Raw genomic sequence first — 25915 nt, forward strand, 5'->3', positions numbered from 1 at the left:
GCGAGGCTCGGCCGCGCAATTGAGGCCGGGCTCAGCGGCTCAGATTTTGCCCTATTTTCAACCTTCTGTACAAAACTGTAGCTCTGCACTGGGCTCAAATGGTGTGTATGGGAGTGTGTGGTTAAAGGGATTGTACAGTTTTGGTTGAGACCTAATTCAGGTTTCTAACATTTTTTGGTGAATATGAAAGACCATGTAATTCCATGAGGAATTCAACGTTTATTTGATGAAAATTGGTTTTGAAACGGCTGAGATATCCAAAAAGAGTAATGCTAATAAAGTGTGGGACCCACATTTTATTACCATCGCTTTGTTTTACTTTGTTTTTGGATGTTTCAGTCATTCCAAACCCGATTTTTATCCAATAAACTTCAAATTCCTCTTAAAATGGTATGCTCTGTACTATATCATAAATGTTTTCTTGGTATCTCGCAAAAAGTTAAAAGCCCAATTCTCATCTCCACTAAAACTGTACTATCCCTTTAACATCCAGACAATGGTCCTGAATAATAGTCAGGGTTTTAACGCTCTACTACATATTCATGAGAAACTAGAGATTGTAATTTGTCATTACTGACAAATTAAGGTGATCCGATTTTTTTTTTTCATCAATGATTCGAGTCCTGATCGCAATAGGCATGACCATACAGGTTTCGTCTGTTGTTAAAAACGTTGGCCGTGTGATGTTTGAATTCTCGTTTAGAAAAGGGAGTCATATCTGCCATCTTTGGTACCAAATTCCGTATACACTAGATAACGAAGATACAACAACAAATACATACGACCTTTGACCCACCTTTACACTCCCAAGATGGCATCTGAGGAAAAAGTGGTTATTTTGTGAAATGATTCTTGCGACATCGTCTATACGTGTGCAAAATATGGGAAAGATAGGACAGGTATTCGCCAAGATACAAGATGAAACATTTATGACCTTTGACCCTAATTTACATACCCAAGATGTTGTCCGATCAAGTAGTTGTTATTTTATGAAATAATGTACGTGACATGAACTAAACATGTGCAGAATATGGGGGTGATAGGGCGTGTTTTTCTTGAGTTATTGCAAAGAAAGTTGCAGAAAGAAAGAAATATCTCAATACATAGAAGATAAGCTTTAATTTCAACCAAGTTTTTTATCGTGATCCCGATATGGTATGAAATAACAAAATGAAATTTAACGATAGCGCAAAGTCTCAGCTACAACATATTAAAATCTGGGAGAAATTCACCGAAGGGTATGTGAGCTAGTGCTCGATAAAGACAATCATGTCAATTTTCACATTTAAAAAAATTCCCTCCCATAGAGATAACACGTCATAACGAAGAAACAAAAAGAAGTACATATGACCTTTGACCTCAATTTGCACAGACAAGATGGCATCTGAGTAAAAAGTGGTTATTTTGTGAAATGATCCTTGTAACATGGTCTTTGCGTTTGCAAAATATGGGAAAGATAAGACATGTATTCACTAAGATACAGGATGAAACACTTATGACCTTTGACCCTAATTTACATACCCAAGATGGTGTCCGATCAAGTAGTTGTTATTTTATGAAATAATGTACGTGACATGAACTAAACATGTGCAAAATATAGAAGTGATAGAGGCCGTTTTTCTTGAGTTATTGCAAAGAAAGTTGCAGAAAGAAAGAAATATCTCAATACATCGAAGATAAGCCTGAATTTCAACCAAAATTTTTGACGTGATCCCGACATCGTATGAAAAAACGAAGGGCACACTTACGGTAGCGTAAAGTCTCAGCTACAACATATCAAAATCTGGAAGAAATTTACCGAAGAGTAAGTGAGCTAGTGCTCGATAAAGATAGTCATGTCAATTTTCATTTCCAGAAAAACTGCACTCCCATAGAGATAACACGTAAACTGGTCAAATTTGACAAGGTTACTTTCAATCCATTTTTACGAGGTGATACCGTTATTCAATCAAAATTTTGTAACTTTATGTTTGAAAGAACATTAAATAAGCTACAACATACTGAAATCTGGGTGAAAATTGACAAAGGACTAGTGAGATACGCTCAAATGAACTTGAAATTTGATGACGTCATTTTGAAAATTTACTTTTTTTACTTTATTAAGAAATTTGCTATCTTTTAATCATTTTGTCAGCATTGCCACCCCATGAAATGACATGTACAACTCATCAGGTTTTAAAATATGTAAAGAAAATGGGGGGTCACCGTCCATCCTGACGAGTAAAATCGAATTTAAAATTAGCAGTTTTTTGGCATAGTTGCACTGTATATCGCCATTGACGCGCGCGCAGAATTTCAACTTTGACGGGCCCGTATGACGTCATATTGGGTCGCATTGATTTGAAACCTGGTATAAATATTCCTTAACATTTCAGACATCCGATCAAAGTGAAAAAACTGGAAATTTCAATTGCACATGAGCTGTGCGTGCGTATATGCGCGCGCGCGTACGCGTCCGTCCGATTTTTTCAATTTTTCAAAAAATGCTCTAAATGGTCTGAAACGTGTGCAAAAAAATTTTGAGCTCGATTGGAGCATACAAATATTTCAACGCGCGCGTACGCGCACGTATCAAGAGAAAATGCAAATTTTGAGAATATGAGTAGAATGCGCATAACTTGAAATAAATGTGACGTGAATTTCATTGAAAAACTTCATTCCATTAATGAGATATGATTGAGAATGTGTTTTCACATAATGACGTCATAGTGACGTCAAGGTCGCCTGATCACTTTGATTTTAGTTCGATTGCCGTCTTTGGGACACGATACATATATGGTATAAGTTTGAACTTGATAGGCATAGCACTTTCTGAGCTAACCTCTGCACAACTTTTGGGGAGAAATAAAGAAAGAAGAAGAAGAAGAAAGAATCCGTACAGATACAGAAGGTGATCCGAGAGGATACTCGGATCACCTAATTCCACTATCACAGCTAGCCTTTATTCATCCCGAAATGTAGTGTATGCAAGCACATGAAAAAATGTGCTTATTTTTTTTTTTCATGTGCATGCATTTTACCCTTTACCATGAATGCAGACTAGCAGTACCCAGGGCAATCCGTGCCTTGTAGCGAGAGATCGTGCAGAAACCTAGTCAGCAGATCTCTGAAAAGGTGGTATTCATGTCTATTTTTCCGAGTCATTAGCCACGTTCAGACGTATTTCTAATCGGAGTAAAGTTTTATGGCACAGCAATTAGAATTCAAATTTATGCTTATCTTACCACGACCCTGTGTCCACACGACAGTCGTGGGACGAAACTCCACGGCCTTCGTGGGATCACCGTGGAGGGTCAGTGTAACTTCCGGAAGTGGTAGCGCCGCGCACGTCGACCATGCCATTGGTTTTTGTTTTTTTTTTTACCAGCGGCATTTATCTTCTCCATTCTTGTTGCTGAGAATTTCTGAGTGCTAGCTTCTCCGTCGCAATCGACTAGGTTAGAATTGTACTCACATTTGACTCCGGAAGTTATACCTAGGTCGTATAAGATTTGTAAGGTATAGATACTCCGAGGGCTTGTCCGCATGGGCAATTTACTCCGACCGGCTAGTCGTGGTAGCGAGATACTCCTGAGAAAACTCTTTCTCACAGGGAGACTAAGGTCGTGGTGAGTTCCCCCGACCGGAGGAAGTTACCACGACCTTGTTCGGACGGGCACTACTCCGACCTTTCCTCCAACCTTCCTCCGACCAAGCTTCCTCCGACCCTTCCTCCGAAGTTACTCCGACCAAAACTGCCTTCGTCTGAACACAGCTTCAGTAAGCACACACTGACATACATATTATTGGTTCCTGTGTAAAGCTCAATTTTGTACAGAGGGTTCAAATTTGACCAAAATCTGGAACTTAACTTTATAATTAATCATGTATTGAATGAACCTGATTCATTTTTTCATAGTCAAATCACCTCCAACCAAATGACAGTGATATCTGATATAAAGTTTTCGAGCTATTAAGGACCTATGTGGGAAACGCTTTTTGTAACACCTATAGTAATATATTACATGTGCGGAGCTGGGCTGTGGCGAATCCGTTTATGAATGCTGCGCACAATGTACGAACACACACGTCGTCTGCGCTTAAAATCCTTGATCTAACATTAACATTATCATTTATGTGGTCATTCTGCACGCAGTAGGTATATTTTAGGGACTCTATCCGAGGGAAAAGCCCGACGAATCGTTGAAATATTCCCCGAAATATCTTTCATAGGGGTGGTTTTCAAATTTCCCCCTAACAAATCTGAAACAGGGTCCCGAGCATGGTCAGTTTCAAACCCCAGAAAAAAAAAATCCAAGATAAATGTGGAGCAGTAGTGGGGCTTTTTGATGTTTGCCCCTATTCTACCGAATAGGCTTACTTTGCATGACTGTTTTGCAGGAAAGCACACTGGGCTGGCCTCCTTTTAGCAGGGAAGTAGGCCTACGTCTTCTCTGGTATATTCAACATGAGAAAGTCTCTTAAGACATTCCTGTCCATGCAAGGGCCGAAACTGTGGACACTGGTCACCTCAGAACTCTTCCTTCAGTTTGGGGGTAATTTGGCTATCTTCCCTTCCAAAAACCTGTGATAGAAGGTAATTTTGATTTCTTCCTTTCCAAAAGGACATGATAGGGGTCACAATCCTGACCGCCTGGTTGACAGCCTGAGTGGGGAAAGGGTATGGGTTTTTACCCAGCATGTCCCTCTCGAACGAGGTGTACAAATGGGTACCTGGCAAAGCTACAGGGTAAAAATAATGGCAGGGCCCTCAGAAGCTGGTATAGAGGAGTTAGGCCTATGACAGAAGAGACTACCCTGGATAAAGAAGATACTGTTTTTGATAAAGCTTGGAAAAGGTTAACTGGGTTCGCATGGGCGAGTTAACTTACGACACTCCACGTGGGAATGTTCTTACACTGTCAAGCTTTGGCTGAACTGGACAGAAAGATCGGTGTGTTCTGAAGAGCTTTATAGGTTTGCTTGATTTTGACGGTTTTTCTAGAAGGACTCCGAGAAGCCAGACGTAGTTTGTAATATCCCCGACGATAAATACAGACTGACCTTTTGGTGTATGCATGAATCAGCCCGCAAGATTTCTTTTTTTTACTAGTAGCGCCAATGATAGCATGAAGCTAGCTATAACTACAAAATTATAAACACAGAAATCTTTGAACGTTAAGTTAGGATCCCTTGGTAATCCAATATCACCTAAGTTTGACTTCAAACTGTAACTAAAAGTTCGGACAGCCCCAAGAGCACCTATTGTACATTTCTTTGTAAACATTGATTTTCCGGCAAAATTGGTGTAAAATGTATGTCGAGCGCCGAAGCTCTCATTTGATTATCATTAGCTATCGAGTAAAGTGTTTAATCACAGTTTTCACCCGACAGGACATTGGGTGACAGTGGGTAGGCCCTTTTCAGCACCACATACATACCCAAGAAAGAATTTGTGGTGCACCGTTAAGCCTTCTAACTCCCAACGTTCTACCGCTACGGAAGTCTTCAAAGATTTCAACGGGATATTGTAGAGCAGTAGCGAAAATATCGATGACCTCTATTTCATTACTCTTTTAAATGAAGTTATTCAATTGTTCGTTCTTTTCTTCTCTTTATTCTCTATATATCTCTCGAGCAAGTCATGCCATGGAAATCTGATATGTAAAATGAACATATTTGTTTTAAGGGCTGCTAGCGCATAAAGCTCTTATGTATCAGTTCATTCGTTTCACATTGTTTTTTTTTTATACAGATATTGTACTCCTAGCGATTGAATATAGACCTTTATACTGATTAATGAATAACAATGAGACTGAAATGAATCCATCAAATCAAATGAAATCCAAGGTAACATGCATCGTGCTATTGTTCAAATGGCGCCATCTTGTGGTGTTACCAGTGAAGTACAGTATCTCCCTGGCCGAACATGTTTCTTATGAGACAGATTTGAACTTGTTCCTAGGCACTTACCGTACACAAGGCCTTGGTATGCGATCGACATCCCGCCACTTATTCGTTCTCACCGAAAGCTGTTGCGTTGGTAAACATTAAGTGGTCTTTCGGAGTTTGGGCGGGAAAAATATACGATATTTCAGTGTCCACGGTAAATCAGCGGGAACTTTATCACTGCTGAAAGAGTTGGTGGAGATATTCGTTCAGCGTCACGTTAAGAGCTCGACCTCGGATACTTCTTCAGCCTTATGCTGGTAAGCAAGTTTGTGGTGTGCATACATTGTATTAGGAAGCTTTAGATATTCGACGCGAACGCTTAAACAACAATTGCGCTGGCTGGTATCCTCTCTTCCTGCCCCGCGCAAAGTAGCTTTAGATTTCAGCCTTTACAAAGTAAAATGCCCCCATTGGATCATTGCAGCAAGAACTCTCTGCGTCGTGAGTTTGAGCGGACGCAAAAATGGCCCAGAACCGAAATGAAAACTCTGACGGCGCGAGATCGATTTTGATAAGCAATTTTTCGCATGACATGCACAGAACATTTTTTGTTTCCTCCGAACGTCCGCGTCACGAAAATCTAAAGCTCCCTATAGTCATGCAGGTGACGGGGCCAGAATATTCATTCATCAAATTACTTGTATTTCAATGGCGTTTGTCTTTGTATGTACGCTTTTTCAGCACCATTAACATGCAGAGGCTCGTAATCATGCTTGAATAGCACTGCTTTCACTGAGGAATAGCGACAGTACACCCACTGCACTCGCTATTTGTTACAAGTTTCTCCATTTCGAAGTCAGCCAACGATCGGAACGGAAAATGCTCATTAGAATCGGGTAGATACTGAAGAGGTTATGGATTTCAGACGTTTTACATGTTTTCACGCTACAATGACAATGCAGACAATCACATATTATAGACATTTAATAAAGTGAATAAATTATGTCATCGTTCATTATCCTATCTTTGGTCTTGACACAAATCGTCATTATGTTTCCTATCTGGAAGCGTAATCATTGAGAATGGATATTGTGTATCTTTCTACGGTGAAGAAATAAGTTGGGACTGGGGTTGTTGTTAGATTATCGACCAAAACATAGATTTAAAATTACCGTGGATAACTTCAAAATCCTTGCAATCAATTGAAGCTCTTGTAGCTCAGTTGATAAGACCAAGGATTTTCAATCAAGACGTCCTTTGGAAGCAGCTCTATCTTCTATACCGACCTTGCCCCTTTACTCAGGTGGTCATTCTGTAGCGCATGCGCCGTTCCCAACTTTCCCCGTAAAAATGGGGTGTATTTTAGGAGCTCAATTTGAGGGAAAATTCCCGGAAAAGAAAATCGTTGAAATAGGGTGTCTTAAAGAAGTGTTTTCCCTAAACTATTCTTAATTAGGGGTTGTTTCTAAAACTTTCCCCAACAATCCTAAAACAGGGTCCAGAATAGAGTCAGTTTGAAACCACCGAAAAATTCCAAAATACGGGTAGTGCTTTTTTTTTTTTTTTTTTTTTTTTTTGGTGTTTACCCCGATTCTAACGAACGTGCTAACTGTGCATGTATTGCTGCAAAGCACGCCGGGCTGACCTTCCTTTAGCAGGGAAGTAAGCCTACGTCTTCTCTGGTATATTCAGTATGAGAAAGTCTCTAAAGACATTCCTGGACATGGAAGGGCTGATATTGTTGGCACTCTTCACTTCGGAACTCTTTCTTCATTTAGGGAATAATTTTGCTATCGTTTTGCGGTGACAGGGGTAAATATACACTGCCCTGTCGCTGTACAGAAGTCGCGACAGGCCGTGCTTCTTACGACGACTGGTTGGGCTTTGAAAGGGGGTGATTTTCAATTTCTATTTCAATTTCATTTTCAATTCATTTATTTCATACTTCTCATTTATGAATATCACATCAGAAATAATAGTGCAGGTTTTGGGGATTTTTTTTACCTTGTCAACAATGTATAAAAGCAAGCAATATACATGATAACAACACAGCGATTGTAATGATAACTGGTCGAAATCGAAATGGGGTTGTACAAAGAGAAGTATGACGGGACCTACATGAAAGCAAGCTTGTTTGGCTGTAAGCCCCGAGTAATCAGCGTTTGTTAAAAAAGAAACGGAGAACGGATAGAAGATTAGACCAGGCGATTTAATGGTACCAAATAAGAGATGGGGGGGGGGGGGGTCACAATCCTGACCCATTTCCATCCCTATAAAGTATATGTGTATGATTGAATACCTGAGTAGTGGGAGGGGGGAGTTGCCAAGTCCATAGGAGGAAACCCAAAACCGCTAATATCGTGGTTGCCTGCTTATAAAAGCATTCATGGCTTCCATAGCGCTCAAATGAAATTGTAATCAAATTCCAATCAAATTCAATTCCTTAAGATAAACGTGAACATGACGTGAATTCTCCCCTTACAAACAAAATTATGTGAAGGGTAATAATCCCCCGCTTTCTCGAAGAGATAAGTCAAGTGATCTTTTATCATGCTATCAGAGGAGTGAAAACAATGTTGATCAGGAAAACCAAGCTGCACAAAGTAAAGAAAACAGATGAACGCAACAGACTACACGGCTATGAAGGAGGGGATTTTCAGCTTTTACGTGATATTGGACTTATCAAACCTGAATGTTTCTCGCCCATCGAGGTAAATGGTGAGAATTCAAACATGTAGAAGTGCCAGAAAAAGGTTCGGAGTAGAAATTTCAGAGGTAGTGATGTGAAAAAATAGAAATGTCAACGGTACAATAATGTCAAGGGTAAATATGTATAAAAGGTAAAAACGTCTGGGAAAATAAATGAAAGGTAAAATGTCAGAGGGAAAATATCACGGGTAAACGTGTCACAGGTAAAAAAGAAGGGAAACGTTAGGGGTACAAACTGTCAAAGGTAAAATGACTTAGACAGAAATATCTGAGGAAATTTGTGAAAGGCAAAGTGTGGGGGATATGTCATGGGATAATCTCACAGCGAAAACTTCCGAAGAAAAATGTCAAGTGTCAATATAGCAAGGAAAATATACGGGTAAAATATGTACACTCATCATGTTTATAACCAACCACAACAAATGACCCGAAAATTTAATGTGAAGGAGTGTTAATTGATAAAAAAAGGGATGTGTATTTAAGGGTCTTGGTAAGTCGTTAAGTGTTTCCTGGTGAAAAGTATTGATTTCAGACAGCTGCATTAAGATATCAGATTCACCTCAAACCTAGTATACTCTTCAACGACTTTCAATTAAAGAATATATCAAAGTATCAAAGCAAATGCTGACTGTTTAGAAAAGTGTAAGGTTTCATACGCACATGGATTAGTCCTTATGAGAGTTGGTTCCCCAAATCATACACTTATGTTTTGTCACAGAAAACAGCAAGTCAGCTACAATTTGGGTTTCAATATTCCAACTCCAACGCATTTCGCCCTTTTTCTGTAGAACACCGTCAGGATATAGTTGGCTCCTTTGAAACGAAATGATTATAATGAATCGATAGGGGCATTATCGTGTACAGGTCAGTATACCAATACGTCCGTTGAAACCCTGTATCTTATCATTATTTTCGCTTTGTGAATACTAAGTTAGTCTATATAAATGCTTTTATCTATTGACAGTAAATTACATCATGCGTCTTCCAATCATGCGATGAATCAGCACGAGATAATGGCATTTTCGAGATCTACGAGAACTACTTTGGCTCTGGCGGTGCTCACCGGCGTGACAGGATTCTTCCTGCTATTATTTTTGCTTCCTGCACCATCCACATCTCTGACCTTTGACCAAGACATCGCATCGCTTCCGGCGCCTTGTCAATACCTAGTGAAGTCTTCTAGCGTCAATTGCTCCCGTCGAGGTTTGACTAAGATCCCATCTGATATCCCTCTTGATACCCGACGTCTGTCTCTCTCCTACAACCTACTGGACCAGATTCTTAATGACTCTTTTGGTCGACTTCCCGAACTGGAGTTTCTGTCACTTCGATACAACAGGATCCGTTTGATCGACGTAGGGGCTTTCATAGGCCTTCCCCGACTACAAACCATTAATCTCATAGGAAATAATTTAACGCGCATTCCCAGTCAAGTCTTTCATCAAAACCTTTACCTGACCGACCTCTTTTTGAACAGCAATCGCTTTCGATCGATTCCTTCGCTAGACCTGAGAAGACAGAACTATATTCAGTCTATTGATTTAAGCAACAACACCATTTCATCAGCAAAATTCAACATTCTTCTTGCTAGTGGATGCAACTTGACAAACGTGGCATTCATTGATAATGAAATCAAGATGATTGACGAGGGCGACCTGGAGAATTTAGGGAGCGCAAATTCAGTCAAATTAGTAGATTTTCGTGATAACATCGTGCGTCGAGTGCACAGCGCAAGCTTTCAGGGAGTCCACATTCAGGGATTACAACTTTTTGGAAATCCACTATCCCCGACTGGCGCAAGAGAGCTCTTTGACGGTGTGGGGAATTCATCTCACATAACCTACGTTGGTCTCAGTGAGACCATACTTGGAGGCATTACCCAGTCCATCTTTGCCCCCCTCAAAGGATCACAAATAACTCGTTTGTACCTGAGCGCGAGTAACATTTCCCACCTTCCCGACAATGTGTTCTCATATCTGACAACTGTAGAAGTCCTATCGCTGAACAATAATTCACTAAAGACATTATCCTTTGTCGCCTTTACAAACATGACATCGATTTCATTGGTGTATATTGCCTCATGTAGAATTTCACAATTGGTGACGCCACAGACAACTGGCACGTTAATGCCTCAGCTCTCCTCACTAAATCTCGCCAACAATAATCTGGTGGTGATTCCACCAGAAGCATTCGTCGCCCTTCCCAAACTCATCTATCTGAATTTGTCTTTCAACATCATACGACATATCGCTTCTGATGCATTTGCTGGCCTAGAACACCTGGAAAACATTTTTCTAGACAACAACAACTTAATCGATGCTTTCAGTGTCAATGTGTTCCACAATTTGCCAGTCCTACGCGTCCTTGATGTCAGCGATTCAAACATAAACGGTCTTGATCCTGCTCGATCCTTCTCTGGACTATCAACCCTTGAGGAACTATTCGTGGCCCAAAATCCGTTGCACGCGTCTGACTTTTGGGACTCCGAGAAAAATGTTTCGGTCTTCCGGGATATGTATAACTTACGAGCCTTGGATCTCACTGGAACTATTCTCAAAGACGGCATTCCATCCTGGGGATTTGATGGACTGAGTCAGTTACGTCGGTTGTATTTGCAAGACGTTGGTTTGGTTACATTGCCGGCAGAAATTTTCAGATCTTTGCGTTCCCTCGACACTTTGAATCTTGACGACAACAACTTGCAAGAACTCCCAAATCTAATATTCCAAAGTTTGCCCAGGCTGGGTTCTCTTTCCTTGGGCCGAAATCAACTTTCGGGGCTACCCCCTCTGTTATTCAGAAATACCACCAAACTATATCAGCTTGATTTGACGAGGAGTGGAATTGATGTTATTCCTGAAGAGGTGTTTTCCCCCATCCTCGGCAGCATTACTTCCCTGGACTTGTCTTACAATTCTGTCTTGTGTGATTGTCAGAATGAATGGCTTCGTAACTGGGTACACGACAATTACGACCAAGTGTTCTTGAGTCATACCCTGTGTTCTGTTAACTCACCAGCCGAACTCGTTGGACACAGTTTTCTTGATTTCCAACCGATTCTCGTTTGCGGTCCTCGCGTACTTCTTTACGCTTGCATCGCTATATCTGGCGTTGCGGTAATATTCATCGGGATCACAGTGTATTACAATCGATGGTGGATTAAACACAAGCTTTTCCTGATGAAACTCTGCATTATTGGGTATAGAGAAATAATCGACGATGATGAATATCGCTATGATATCAACATAGTTTTCCATGATGACGACGAAGAATGGGTCATTGACCGAATGGTTCCTGTTGTCCGCGAGAATTATCCTGAAGCTGTCCTCTGCGTGGGTGACGATGATCTCAGAGCAGGGCTCTTGCGGCTCGATGCTGTTGCGGATGTCATTGACAACAGTTACAAATCAGTTTTTGTAGTTAGTTATGCTTCCATCGAAAGTCCTTGGTACATGACGAAACTGAGGTTAGCCCTTCAGCACATGAATCATTCACAGCGTGACGCAATATTATTGGTGTTTTTAGAGAACATAGTAGACGACAGGTTACCATATGTAGTCCGCCTTCTTTTAGGCGTCAACCGACCTTTTCTTCGCTGGTCCCCAGACATCCGTCACAAGGAGTATTTTTGGGATCAATTTTTGAAGTGTGTTAAAAAAGCAGTTAGACTAGATGTGACGCTACCAATATAGATTGTTCCATGAAAAAAAAAGGAGGAGACACAATCCCCTAGCCTTGTTTGCAATGGAATGCTGTTTGGCATCCTCAAGCTTCATTGTGCAACCGTGACTCTCTACTGCATGAGTCTTAATGTTCTGTGGGATGCTTTTAAAATTGACCCTTATTTTTTATAATAATCAACCAAAAATTCCTGACGTCATTGCACCTTTTCCGAGAAATGTGAAATCGAGGCATAATATGGATATAAATGAATGTATTGGGAACGCCTCCGAAAAGGATGAGCAAAATTAACTACGTGATTATGATGTCATTTGTGAATAGATTGTTTGCTAGCGTGTAACATTCATAAGAACGGTTGTTCCTAATAACCAGAAAGCTTGCTCAAGACTCTTTTCCACATGAATTATCAACAACAAATGCATTCAGTCTGTTTTCCCAGTAAATATAGCGTGTCGTTATAGAGTCAATACACCAAGCAATTTTAATGCATTATCAAACTTTCGGTTTCGGAAGAGGAGTTACACACTGAGCTTCCTGTTACCCGTAATGACGCCTATCACTCAGTATAGTAGGGTAGATAGGGCTGAGATGAAAGAGAAACACGACATTTTTGTTTAAGACTTATTTTTTGTGTCATTGATAGGGAAACAAACATAAGTAACATATAGTCAACAATACGAAAATGTTTATAGCCCTACATTACTAATATGGTCTTATGTCATATAGTATACAACGCGAGGATAGCAAATTGGCGACTTTTGATGTTTACGCTCATATTGTAGTTTTTATAACCAATAACACACGAATGTTCAGTCTGATATCATTATACCCTTATCAAATGAAACGAATAATATGAAGTGATTTATTTATATCATTATTGTATTTTGTTATACAGCTATGAACCCATTGATAAAATGGCCTTTAAAGACTCACGTTACTTAGACTTACACTGCTACCGAGTGCAGCCATGTTGTTGTATGTATACCAGTGAGTCATCTTATGTATTATATATTTATATATATATTTATGTATACATATATATATATGTATATATATATATATATATATATATATATATATATATATATATATAGAAGTGTGAACTGCAATGGCCAGAAGTGCTCAACTACATAGGAGCTCATGTAGTACAATAGAAGGGTGGAAAGCGTTGCTTTCTAGTGACTCAGATGGACAGTCTGTTTCGGGCGAAGTCTCGTCAGCAACTAAATCAACTTCTTATGCAGTTTCTTGTTTAAAGTACGGTGCAAGACAGGCAAGCATTATAGCTCTGTTGCACTCAAGAAAGTACACAAAAGATACATGCACATGGGTACTACACACGTGAGCTAGTGTGGCGTGTGAAGGGGATGGGGATCTTAGGATTTTTGCTTCGGTGGTCTACGTAATGAGACCCATCCAGTGACGGATTGGGGGGGGGGAGCTCCGGGTCCGCGCCCCCTGTTTGTTTTTTGTTAAAAACAAAAGAACAAGAAAAACTTGATATGAAACCCGGAAGTAGCACCAGAAATATTCTTTGCCACCCCCCCCCCCCCCTTCACGGAATTCCTGGATCCGCCCCTGCTCATGTGCTCATAGGAACTGAATACTTGTAGCAGAGATATATGAGTAGGCCTACCCACACAGAGTACAGAAGAGTGGCGAGGGATCGGAGCCGGTGCATGCCGTAAGTAACCAAGTTTGATATTGAAGTGGAATTTATTTCAACTTTCACTTAATAAACAAGACACAAAATGAACACACTGAAGTTTGGAACATAACTGGTAATGATTTGCACAAGTCTGTTTTAAGCAAGACAGAAGTGGAGATTTCAAGTTTTGCTATAATCAAATAACAACCTAATAGATTACCTCAAATACATATATATAAAAATAGATTGGGGTAACAAAAAGGAAATTTAAATGTCTATGGAATTAGCTATTTCCTCATAATTTCAGTGAGATTAAATCAAATTACCATGTTTCGTGTTGTTATAAATGTGCAGTTACATGATGGCGCTGCCCACTTGGAACAAGACCGGTATACAGGGTCCCCACGCGTGCCTATGTGCACAAGAAAGGTGCCGTGGAGAGTGTGTCATATCTACCGGTTAGTATATATTTTTGTACAAACTATTGTATGTAGTATCCGTGCATGATATCCCTCGAATAACTATGTTAAGTTTGTTACTTGCCTAGCTCTATATACTTCGTGTATAACAGGACACGATATAGGGATGGAGATTGTTACCCCCCCCCCCCCTTCCTGCATTCTCGTAAAACACTTTTAAGACCACGATGGTGATTTTGTATATCTTTTGTGTTTGTTTCCTTGCTTTTAAACAAGTAATGTTGATCAGTGAGTGGACTCTTTTAAAAGCAATGAATTACATGCATAACCACGAGTGGCTAGGCATATTATTAGGGAGTTGAAGGTTGTGATTTGTGCATATGCAAAATAAATTTAAAATGAGCATGTTTGTGTATTTGCCTTTTACTTTTAATAAATTTCAATTATGTGTTTCACACTATTTGTTAGAACCTACAAATGAAATGAATCGTCAACAATAATTACAAGGATGGTATGCGTCAACAAAGAACATTCCATCACAAGACCTTTCCATGTTATTTGAAAGTCTGTTGTGTCGGGGTCAAATGAGACATGTACCAACCGTGAACTCCCTTATCGTTATAAATATTCGTTTGGAAAAGGAGTATAAGCGTCCAATTCTGTTTCACAGTTTGTAATAGATGCCTTTGGCCACTGATAATATCAGGAACCTTGACACAGATCACAATCATGTCATGATTTGGTCACGAGTCGCCTTTAGTCTGAAAGGCGGAACTACAGTCATTTTATTTGATATTTTATTTGTATTTAGTTCCTTTTCCTCTTGAAGTTTCAGTCACGACCACAGACTGTCTGCCTTGATTTTGTATGTGTGTGTGCTTGTATCGTCCTATGTGTGTTTGAATGTAAATGTATAAGTATACATAAAAAGTTACTTTCTAAACAGTGCTAAATCTTTTTTGTAATCAAATTGAACCTTTTTTTGGCGGGGGGGGGGGGGGGGAGGGGGATGCAAAAATGTACTTATTTTAGTAGTCCGTAAGATAAATCTTCAAATTATCGAAATTCTAGTGAGACAGTGGTTAATCATGCAATGAAAAATGATTTTTCCCAAAAGATGATAAGCTACGTCCAGCTCTATCCTGTCAGAAACCAGAGTGCATAATGCTCGACTGCATTTCGACCCCATCTCAGAGGAAGGCCAGATTGGCTAGGTTTCCTAGCTGTGTTAGCTGTGCAGATGACCCACATATTACCTGATTATTCATCTGTGCAATATTTCATTTCTATGTGCGTGTGAATTCTTGGGAGGGATTGAGGAAAAAGGAGAAGAATGTAAAGAGATAACAAATCGTTCCAAAATAAAATACATGAAGTTACAGAATCTATCGTCACTATAGCGTTTACTTGTTGTGCATTGTCGTGATACAATTTTTGTTCCAAAAAGTACTAAATCCGAAACACCCCCCCCCCCCTCCTCAAAAAAGAAAATCAGTTCCTAGAAAGTCAGTGTGGACACGTAGATTTCTCCGTGACACATTTTCTTTATGTCAGGGCCCTCTGGTAGAGCAGGGCAACTCTGACGATGCTACCCTGGATAAATAAGACATATTATTATCATTATCATTATTATTGTTGTTGCTATTATTTCTATAATAATGGGGTACTCCTGTTAATATGGGACACAGCAGTCATTGCTGTCCTTGCCATCGAAAGTTGATTTAGTAACTTTTGTAAAGGAACTCTTTATAATGCAAGTTATATAAATATATATATATATATATATATATATATATATATATATATATCATACATTAGGCAATATACAGTAATATATGTTACATATCTAAATTTATATGTAACATATATTATTATTCTATATATACCGGGTGTCCCAAAAAAAGCGGAACGGTGGATTTTCGGTACTTTGCGTTCTAAAAGTGATATATTTTTTGACATCAGTAGAAAGAGCATTTTCCGCAGAAGACAATGATACCAAAATCATTAAATTTGGTTCAGTACTTTCTATTCTACGCCAATTTCTGAAAATGCAGTCATTTTCAAATTTCGCCGGATTTTTGGGACTTATGAGATAATAATTTGAGTGCGACACGCGATCCATACGGTGAATATTGTGTAAGCTCGGTGATCCATGTCAACAAAAGATACAGCTTTCACATTGGGCACTGGCCAGGAAAAAGCAGTGTGTGTGTGTGTGTGTGTGTGTGTGTCTGTGTCTGTGTGTGCGCGCGCCCAATATGAAAGCGTTATCTTTTGTTGACATGGATCAACGAGCTTATACAATTCGCCTTATGGAACGCGTGTCGCGTCCAAATTATTATCTCATAAGTCGCAAAAAATTGAAAATGACTGCATTTACAGAAATTGGCGTAGAATAAAAAGTACTGAACCAAATTTAATGATTTTGGTATCATTGTCTTCTGCGGAAGATGCTCTTTCTAATGATGTAAAAAAATATTTCACTTTTAGAACGCAAGGTACTGAAAATCCACCGTTCCGCTTTTTTTGGGACACCCGGTATATATATATATATATATATATATATATATATATATATATATATTTATATAAAATAGCATACATACTTATGATACAGGCCGGCAGTGCATGACAAAAGTTATTGTGCACGCAAAATATAACGATTGCAAACGATAACCCACTATCGATTTGCTCTTCGTATCATTTGTCACGAATCGTGGAGAAGTCATATTAATAATTTATTCCACGAAAATAATATTTTGAAAATTCATGATCTTTATCGTTTGCAATTAGGACAATTCATGTATAAACTCACCAACCATTTTCTCCCCCTTGTGTTTGATTCCATGTTTTTAAAGAATGAAACTGTTCATGCATATCCAACCCGTCAATCCCATGAATATCATTTGCCTTTGACTAGGACGGTTTTTGCAAAATCTTTATTCTCCTTTTCTGGACCAAAATTCTGGAATTCTCTGGATAATAATATAAAAGAAGCTTTAAGTTTTTATACATTTTCTTTAAAGTTAAAGAATCATCTAAAAACTTCGTACGCAGCATAATTCATTTTTCTTTGTTTACTTTTGATTTTCAAAGTTGTTGTTGCTTCGTTATTCTCACTACTCTTTCTTCATCAGCGAGCCCGTGCTTCTGTGCCTCCAGTGCCCTGGTTATGACCCACCATTTTCCTCTCCTCTCCCCTCCTCCCCCCCCCCCCCCCCTTGTCCACCTCGGACTTACTACCTTCTTCACTACTACATTTTTCTATCCTCTCATCAATTTTTTCCTTACAAGAGAGCCGCCATGTGTTTGTTAATGTGCGTCCGTATGTGTGCGTGTACAAAAAGTATGTGTGTATTATACTCTGTCTCTCTCTTCTTTTTTTTTTTGCTACCGCTTAGGGAAATTTGTTGTTGTTGATGTTGTTTTTGCAATTTTTTTCTTTATGAGGGGACTGCATTCTACAAGCTCTGCTTTTTAGCAGTCCCCTCCATTTCCAGCAATATCGTTTATGCATTTACCACAGTGACGTAACAGTTATTTGTACCTCTGTTGATAATTTACCTATATTTTTCTTACAATGTTATTCTGTTCATCGCATTGTGGTACTGATTTCATGACGTCTGTGTATATGAGCGTTTCTTTTTATTTCTTATTTGTTTGTTGGAAGTGAATAAATCAACTTGAACTTGAATATCGGTTTTTGCTCCCTCATTTTAATCATCGAGTACTGAATCCCGCACCTTATCGACGCGATTGCGCAACAACTGCGATATGCTTTGCTCGATATTATCGTTATTCTCAATTCTCGCTGGCTATGCCAGCAACTTGTCTGTGTGGGGCTAGACTTTCAGCGGTAGAATAAACATGGAAGCTGAAATGAACAGGTTCGCTACTTTTACAGAGGCTGATCTATATAAACAGTATCTTACAATGAGGACACAAAGGATGCCATAAAATACGCCCTACGAATTTTGGACTCCTGCTGTTCTGAAAAAGGAATCAATCCGACGGATATTGAGCAAGTCAACCCAAGATTTGTGCCGCTTTCTCCGTACATTCTACGCGGAAGTGCGCCGTGGAAATGGGCAGCGTGTGTACGGTATACGCTAAGCGCTCTTTGATCACGCTACGCTATGAACTTTTACTACGACATTTAACTGTGCTACAACACACTCTTGGAATCCACATGTGCAGCAATGGTGACTTCAATGTGACGAGCCTTGTGTTTAAATCAAGTAGATCCCTAGTCCTACAAAACATCATCTAGTCCTGGTCCTGGACCCACAGTGCAGTAAGTAGGGCGTCTAACGTGATACTGTAGCGTTAGATCCATGGTACACCTATTGTAGAGTCAAGTGTTAACTAACGTTAGCTCTGTCGCTCGTTAGTGACGTAGAGAACGTTAGGCCAGGGCCCCTAGACTTAACCTATCGTAGGGCCTAGAAAACGTTAGATATAACCACGTAGACCCTAGACTCTATAGTTGAATTTGGATCTTCAGGATTTCGTCTACACAGGTTCAAAGAAACTGGTATTATTGCTTGTCTAGACACGTGTAGAGTCTTAAATGATCTAGGTGTCACATTGAAAATGCATTTCCAGGTTGTTTCATGTACAACACCTATCGGTCATTCAACTAGACAAACATGTTTACGGGTAGGGATAACGAGACAAAAAGTGCGAGTGAGTGAGCGAGAGAGAAAGCGAGAGTGAGAGAGAGAAAGTGCTAGGACAGGTGTAAATGTTTTACAAGTCGCGCCATCGATGACCGAGAGGAGTTCATTTATTTTTGCATGTCAATTAATGTAGAAAGAAAAGACAGGAAATAGCTCCAGTTCAGGGAGAGTGCTGTATAGGTGTTTTCGTTCAAGTCCTTTTAGTTGTATCAAATATTCCAAATGCCTCGAAAAGGAGTGTCGTAGTCGAGTAGCAATTTAACAGTAGAGTTGGATCTTTTCGTGGCAGACACCATTTTGATTTCACCGAGAGAACATTGAGTTAGCTCCGTGATGGCAGGAAACCAACCTGCCACACCCAGGCGCCAGTTGGCAAGATAATTTTGTGTCTAAGCCCAATTTCGTTTGCGGCCAGGAGCCGTCCGTCCACCTTACCGTCAGCCTGTATACTGGCTGATTTGAGTTCAGATTTTGTTTGCTGCCAGAAGGCGTATTCCAACAGCCTTTGCAGCCTTCCAGTAGCCAAGAAGAAGAGGCATTTTGGTTATATTACACCGGTCATTGGTAAGTTAAATTGCGATTTGATTTCTGCTTTGTCGTGTAAAAGGATGTGAATGTGTTTCAGGGCACCACATATAGCCCCGGAGAACCCCGTGAATAAGTGATAAAGTATATTATAATGGTGTACAGTTTTTGAAAACGATGCGGTGATGTTTGATAAGCTATGCACTGTTATATTTCCAATGTTTGAAACATTTCATTATGTGAATTTTGTATGTTAATTGGATAATAATGCAGTTCTCAAATTTTCACTGTGATGTCAGGATTTAAGCTGATAATGTTTTTGTATGTGTGGTTAGAACACACCCCATTGGTATATGTTGCATTTAAATAATTTTGTAGATGGCGCCGAGGCCGAGGACGAGCCTACTCCCAGGCCGACGCATTCGCAGCAGAGCGACTGTGTCCGCCCCTCGCTAGGGAGGACTTTGGACGCCAAAGAATACGGAACGCGGGTCCCTCGCGAGACTTTGGAGCTGGAACAGCAACCTCGCATACAAGGACGCTCCACCCACGAATCAGTTATGTTCTGGAAGCGAATAGTTTGACAATTAAGGTGACTCTGTGGACAACGCAGGTGAGCGATGAACCTGGCGGGTGCATGACACCCTGTTGATATGATTGGTTATGACGAGGAAGTGTCGCCGAAGTAGAGAGGTGAAGGTCATGTTAAATTGGTAAAAGGATGAATATGATGTGCACATAATTCGAATGTTGGTATTTATACACTCCATGATAGTTGCGGGTTAACACAGAACCCGGATGTAAACGGAAGCAGTGTAATTGAAGGCAAGTGTTATAACCGCGGTAAACCGTCGTGCGTGCAGGCTGGTCATCTCAGGATCAGCACTACGGTGGTGTGAACCATATAGTGTTGCGCTTGATAGCAGATAGTGGATTGTCAGGGATAACGAATTGATAGTGAAGCTGTTATAATTATTCTGAATAAGTGTTAAGCCAAAATTACAGGTGGAACCGGACCAAGGCAGGGTCCCGTTCACATGGTTGTCGAATATAAGAGTATTGTAATTTAATTTATCTCACTCAGAATTTTGATTTTGCATTTTATGTTGGTCACAACTCCTTGATTTCAGTCCTGTAAATATTCCACAAATGCTTATATTAAATTGTACATTAAAGTGAATGGCACGAGTGTGATTGAGTATTATTTAAGTCCGCCCATGTGACATTTTCTGGGGGCTTGTCCGGGAGTATAACTCGTGCCATTCGAAGTCACATGGGTATATAAACGGAGAAAAAAGTGTAAAGAAAAAGGTTGAGGAAAACTTGTGATTTTTTTGTTTCCTCTACATTTGTATGTATGTACTATCTATAGGTGCACCGTTGTATATTCATTGTGTACATGATCTGAACTGATCTGAATACATTTTTGTATTATAAGTGCTCAGGTAATTCAGAATGGAGCTAGCTAAGTTAACTGAAATTGGAGAAAAGTTCGGATTCAGTGGAGAGGAGCTTAGGCAGTTTGTTACTGACGAGCAAAAGAGACTCAGAGAGGAAAGAGCGGACATGTTAGAGTTAAGGCGACAGGAAAGAGAAACAGCCGAGCTACAATTGGCGATAGCGCGAGAAAAGCAAACCAAAAGCGAATCAAGTTCTAATGGGTGCAAAGCTCGATCTCCAAAATTGCCTCTATTTCACGAAGACAAAGATAACATAGATAACATAGATCTATCTACAGCGGTTCGAACGATATGCCAAAAATCAAAACTGGCCAACTACAGACTGGGCACTCAACTTAAGCACACTGCTTACAGGTAAGGCTCTTGATGTCCACTCTAGATTGTCAAGTGCGGAATCCAATGATTATGACACTTTGAAACATGCACTCTTGAAATCCTTTCAGCTCACTGCAGAAGGATTTCGCTCCAAGTTTTTTTCAGGCAAACCGACAACAGGAGAAACGGCATCCCAGTATGCAAACCGACTAGAGAACTACTTGAACAGGCGGGTAAGCCTCTCTGGTATAGAGCACACTTTCGAGGAGCTGGCAGATCTACTCCTCCGGGAGCAGCTCATCAGTGGGTGTCATCGAGAGCTGGCCATCTTCCTGAAGGAACGGCAGCCCGAGACTTCGAAGGACGTGGTGAAACTAGCTGAGCAGTACTTAGACGCCAGAGGAGGCACCTTCAAACCACCCCCACCGGCACAAAGGAACATCCAGACACACGTGGGACAGATGCCACGGAGCAACACCAGACCTGAAGGTAAAATCCCTCCAAATAACATTTCAGGAAATAGGCCCCCATCTCAACCCAGATGTTACAACTGCCACCAACACGGTCACCTTGCCCGTGATTGTACAAAACAGGGAAACAGAGGCAGAACGTGTTTCATATGCCACAAACCAGGTCACATTGCTAACTATTGTCCTTTCTCCCCCATGAAATCGGCAGGTCTAGTCCTCGCCCAGGATCCAGAGCAAGGAAACCCCCCTATCTCGGAACACAACCTGGCTTCATCGGAACCCGATCAGGTAGAACCAAATCCACATACTCCCTGTCAATGTCCAGCTTGCACTAACACAAAGGTCAAAATTGAGGCTTCTTGTATGATGGTTCGGATGCCACTCAATGCCCCCAAACTAGAATCCACCACAGATCATATCCAATTCAAATGTGGACACTCCTTGCCGTTGATGAGTGCAGCATGCACCAAAGAACATGTGGTCAGACAAATGCCAGTTACTAACGGACTAGTCAATAACAATCAAATTTCTGTTCTCAGAGACAGCGGCTGCAGCGGAGCTGTCATTAAACAAGATCTTGTCCAGCCAACCCAAATGACAGGTGAAGAAAGTACTTGCGTGCTGATTGACGGCACAGTGAAAACTCTCCCCGTCGCTAGAATAGATGTTGACACTCCCTTCTACGTAGGAAAAGTTAACGCATTGTGCATGAAAACTCCACTCTATGACCTGATTTTAGGTAACCTACCCGGAGTAAGAGAACCAGACAACCCAGATCCTGACTGGACGGCTACACCAATGCCTGTCGGCGCAGTACAGACGAGAGCCCAGGCTCAACGAGACGGTAAGCCATTTCGTCCTCTCAGAACCCCACACCCAATGGAAGATATCGTGACTCCAACAGCTCTCAAAGAGGCACAACAGAAGGATGAAACATTACACCGCCTGCGAGAACTCGCCGATACTCGTTCAGAGAAGGTAAGTCGCAATAACGGTCTCTCTTCCTTCTTTTACAAAGACGGAATGCTGTATCGCTCATTCCACTCTCCCCAAATGGACCCTGACACAACAATCACACAAGTGGTAGTACCAAAACAATACCGCAAACAGGTCATGCAGACAGCCCATGAAAACATACTCGGAGGACATCAAGGTACCAAAAAGACAACAGAAAAGATACTTACCAATTTCTTTTGGCCCGGTATGAACTCTGACATTACCAGGTACTGTAGATCGTGTGACGTCTGCGAACGTACACTATCAAAAGGTCGTGTAACCAAGGTCCCACTCGGAAAGATGCCGCTCATCGAAGTCCCCTTCGAACGCATTGCTGTAGACATAGTTGGACCAATACACCCAATGACTGACCAGAAAAATAGGTACATACTTACCGTTATTGATGTTGCTACTAGGTACCCCGAGGCAATCCCACTCCCAAGCATCGAGACAGAAAGAGTTGCAGAAGCCCTAGTGAGCATCTTCACCAGAGTCGAAATCCCCAAGGAAATGCTGACCGATCAAGGGACTCAGTTCACATCTGATCTCATGAAAGAGGTAAGCAAATTACTCTCCATCAAACACTTCACTACATCCCCATATCACCCTGCCGCGAATGGACTAGTTGAGCGCTTCAATGGCACTCTAAAACAAATGTTGAAACGTATGTGCGCTGAAAACCCAAAAGACTGGGACAGGTACATTACTCCCCTTCTATTTGCAGTGAGAGAAGCACCACAAGAGAGCATGGGGTTCTCCCCGTTCGAGCTTCTTTACGGCCGGAAGGTACGCGGACCCCTCGACATCCTGAGAGAACTCTGGACAGGAGAAGCCGAAACAGGTGAGACCAAGTCTACTTACCACTATGTACTTGATCTCCGAAACAGGATCGACGAGACATGCCGCAACGCCCACACTCAACTTCAGAAATCAGCAAACAGGTATGCAAAATACTACAATCAGAAGGCAAAACACAGGGAGCTACAAGTCGGAGACAAGGTACTCCTACTCCTACCAACTGACAGGAATAAGCTCCTTCTACAATGGAAGGGCCCCTTTGACGTGATCTCCAAAATCAGCTCCATGGACTACAGGATCGACCTCAACGGGAAACCAAAGGTGTTCCACATCAATCTTCTGAAAAAGTATCACGCTAGAAATGATGTTCCCTCTATTTCAGATGCCGAAGCTGCTTGTACCGCCGTGATCGAATGCGAAGAGCAAAATGATGACGAGGAAGAAACGCAGCAACCACTAACTAACACATCTCTCCTACAGCCTTTCCCATTTCAGGCGAAAGAGTCACTCGACGATGTCTCAATTAACTCAGCCCTTTCCTCCCCACAGAAAGAACAGGTCAACGAACTCCTCAACGAGTACAAAGACGTCCTGTCTGATCTTCCCGGGCGAACCACGTTAGGCGAACACCACATCAAACTCAAAGGAAATGAACACCTGAAGAGTAAACCATATCCCATTCCCCACTCTCTTAGAGACACAGTCAGAGAAGAGGTAAAAACCATGCTATCGCTCGGAGTAATTGAGCCATCAGAAAGCCCCATTGCCTCCCCCATAGTACTGGTTAAAAAGCCCGATGGCAGCAACCGGTTTTGTGTAGACTTCAGAAAACTCAATAAAGTGACTGTATTTGATGCTGAACCCATACCAGATCAAGATGAACTCTTCACAAAAGTCGCCCATGCAAAGTTCTTCACCAAAATAGATCTCAGCAAAGGATACTGGCAGGTACCCATGGCTGCCGAATCCAAACCACTAACCGCTTTTCTTACCCCCGATGGTCTCTTTCAGTTCACAATGATGCCCTTCGGCTTAGTGAACGCTCCCGCCTCCTTCAGTCGACTGATGAGGAGACTGCTAGACCGACTCGGAGGAACGGTGAACTACATCGACGACATCCTCATCTATTCGACCACGTGGGAAGAACACCTACGTACACTCACAGAACTCTTCAGACGACTACGAGCCGCAAAGCTCACTGCTAGACCAAGTAAGTGCTTCATCGGACAGACAAGCGTCGAATTCCTAGGACATGTGATCGAACACGGACAGGTAAGACCCCGCCCTGAAAAACTCAAAGCCATCCAAGAGGTAAGTCAGCCTCAGACCAAACGAGAGCTCAGATCCTTTCTAGGTATGGCGAACTACTACCGGAAGTTCATTCCGAACTACGCCGCCGTCGCCGCACCACTCACAGACAGGACCAGAAATGCTGAACCAAACAAGGTAAAATGGGAAACGAGCCAAGAGCAGGCCTTCACCACACTGAAGGAAAAACTTTCTAACCCCCCTATCCTTCATCTGCCAGATTTGTCACAGGACTTCATCCTCAGGACAGACGCCTCCAACGTTGGACTAGGAGCAGTCCTCCTCCAAACACACCAAGACGAACGATTTCCAGTCTCCTACGCGAGCCGAAAACTGCTTCGACGAGAACAAGCATACTCAACCATAGAACGTGAGTGCTTAGCTGTAGTTTGGGCAGTAAAGAAGTTCGAACCATACTTGTACGGCAGACAATTTGTGCTAGAAACCGACCACCACCCACTAGTGTACATGAACAAGGCTAGCCCTGCAAATGGGAGGCTAATGCGTTGGATTCTGGCTTTGCAACCCTACAGATTCCGGGTGGAAGCTATCCGCGGCAGCGAGAATGTTGGCGCAGACCTACTAAGCCGGCTGTAGAGAGAAAGATAGTGTTATATAAGTAATTTCTTTTAATTATGAAATGCATTTTTCGAAAGGGGGAGTGAAATGTCACATTGAAAATGCATTTCCAGGTTGTTTCATGTACAACACCTATCGGTCATTCAACTAGACAAACATGTTTACGGGTAGGGATAACGAGACAAAAAGTGCGAGTGAGTGAGCGAGAGAGAAAGCGAGAGTGAGAGAGAGAAAGTGCTAGGACAGGTGTAAATGTTTTACAAGTCGCGCCATCGATGACCGAGAGGAGTTCATTTATTTTTGCATGTCAATTAATGTAGAAAGAAAAGACAGGAAATAGCTCCAGTTCAGGGAGAGTGCTGTATAGGTGTTTTCGTTCAAGTCCTTTTAGTTGTATCAAATATTCCAAATGCCTCGAAAAGGAGTGTCGTAGTCGAGTAGCAATTTAACAGTAGAG

The 25915-nt window shown here is 41.3% G+C and overlaps 1 protein-coding gene across 1 annotated transcript; it reads left to right on the forward strand.

The window, feature by feature from the left end:
• The first annotated feature begins 20900 nt into the window (after nucleotides 1–20900).
• On the forward strand, nucleotides 20901–25476 carry LOC139718493 (uncharacterized). The gene is given in 2 exon segments (XM_071629967.1): nucleotides 20901–21251; nucleotides 21253–25476. Coding segments are annotated over 2 exon segments (4488 nt in total). The 5' UTR covers nucleotides 20901–20987.
• Nucleotides 25477–25915: the final 439 nt, after the last annotated feature.

The sequence above is a fragment of the Diadema antillarum genome, unplaced genomic scaffold (genome assembly GCF_040938485.1).
Source record: "Diadema antillarum isolate AM-2024a unplaced genomic scaffold, OU_Dant_1.0 scf00000095, whole genome shotgun sequence".
Taxonomy (NCBI): Eukaryota; Metazoa; Echinodermata; class Echinoidea; order Diadematoida; family Diadematidae; genus Diadema; species Diadema antillarum.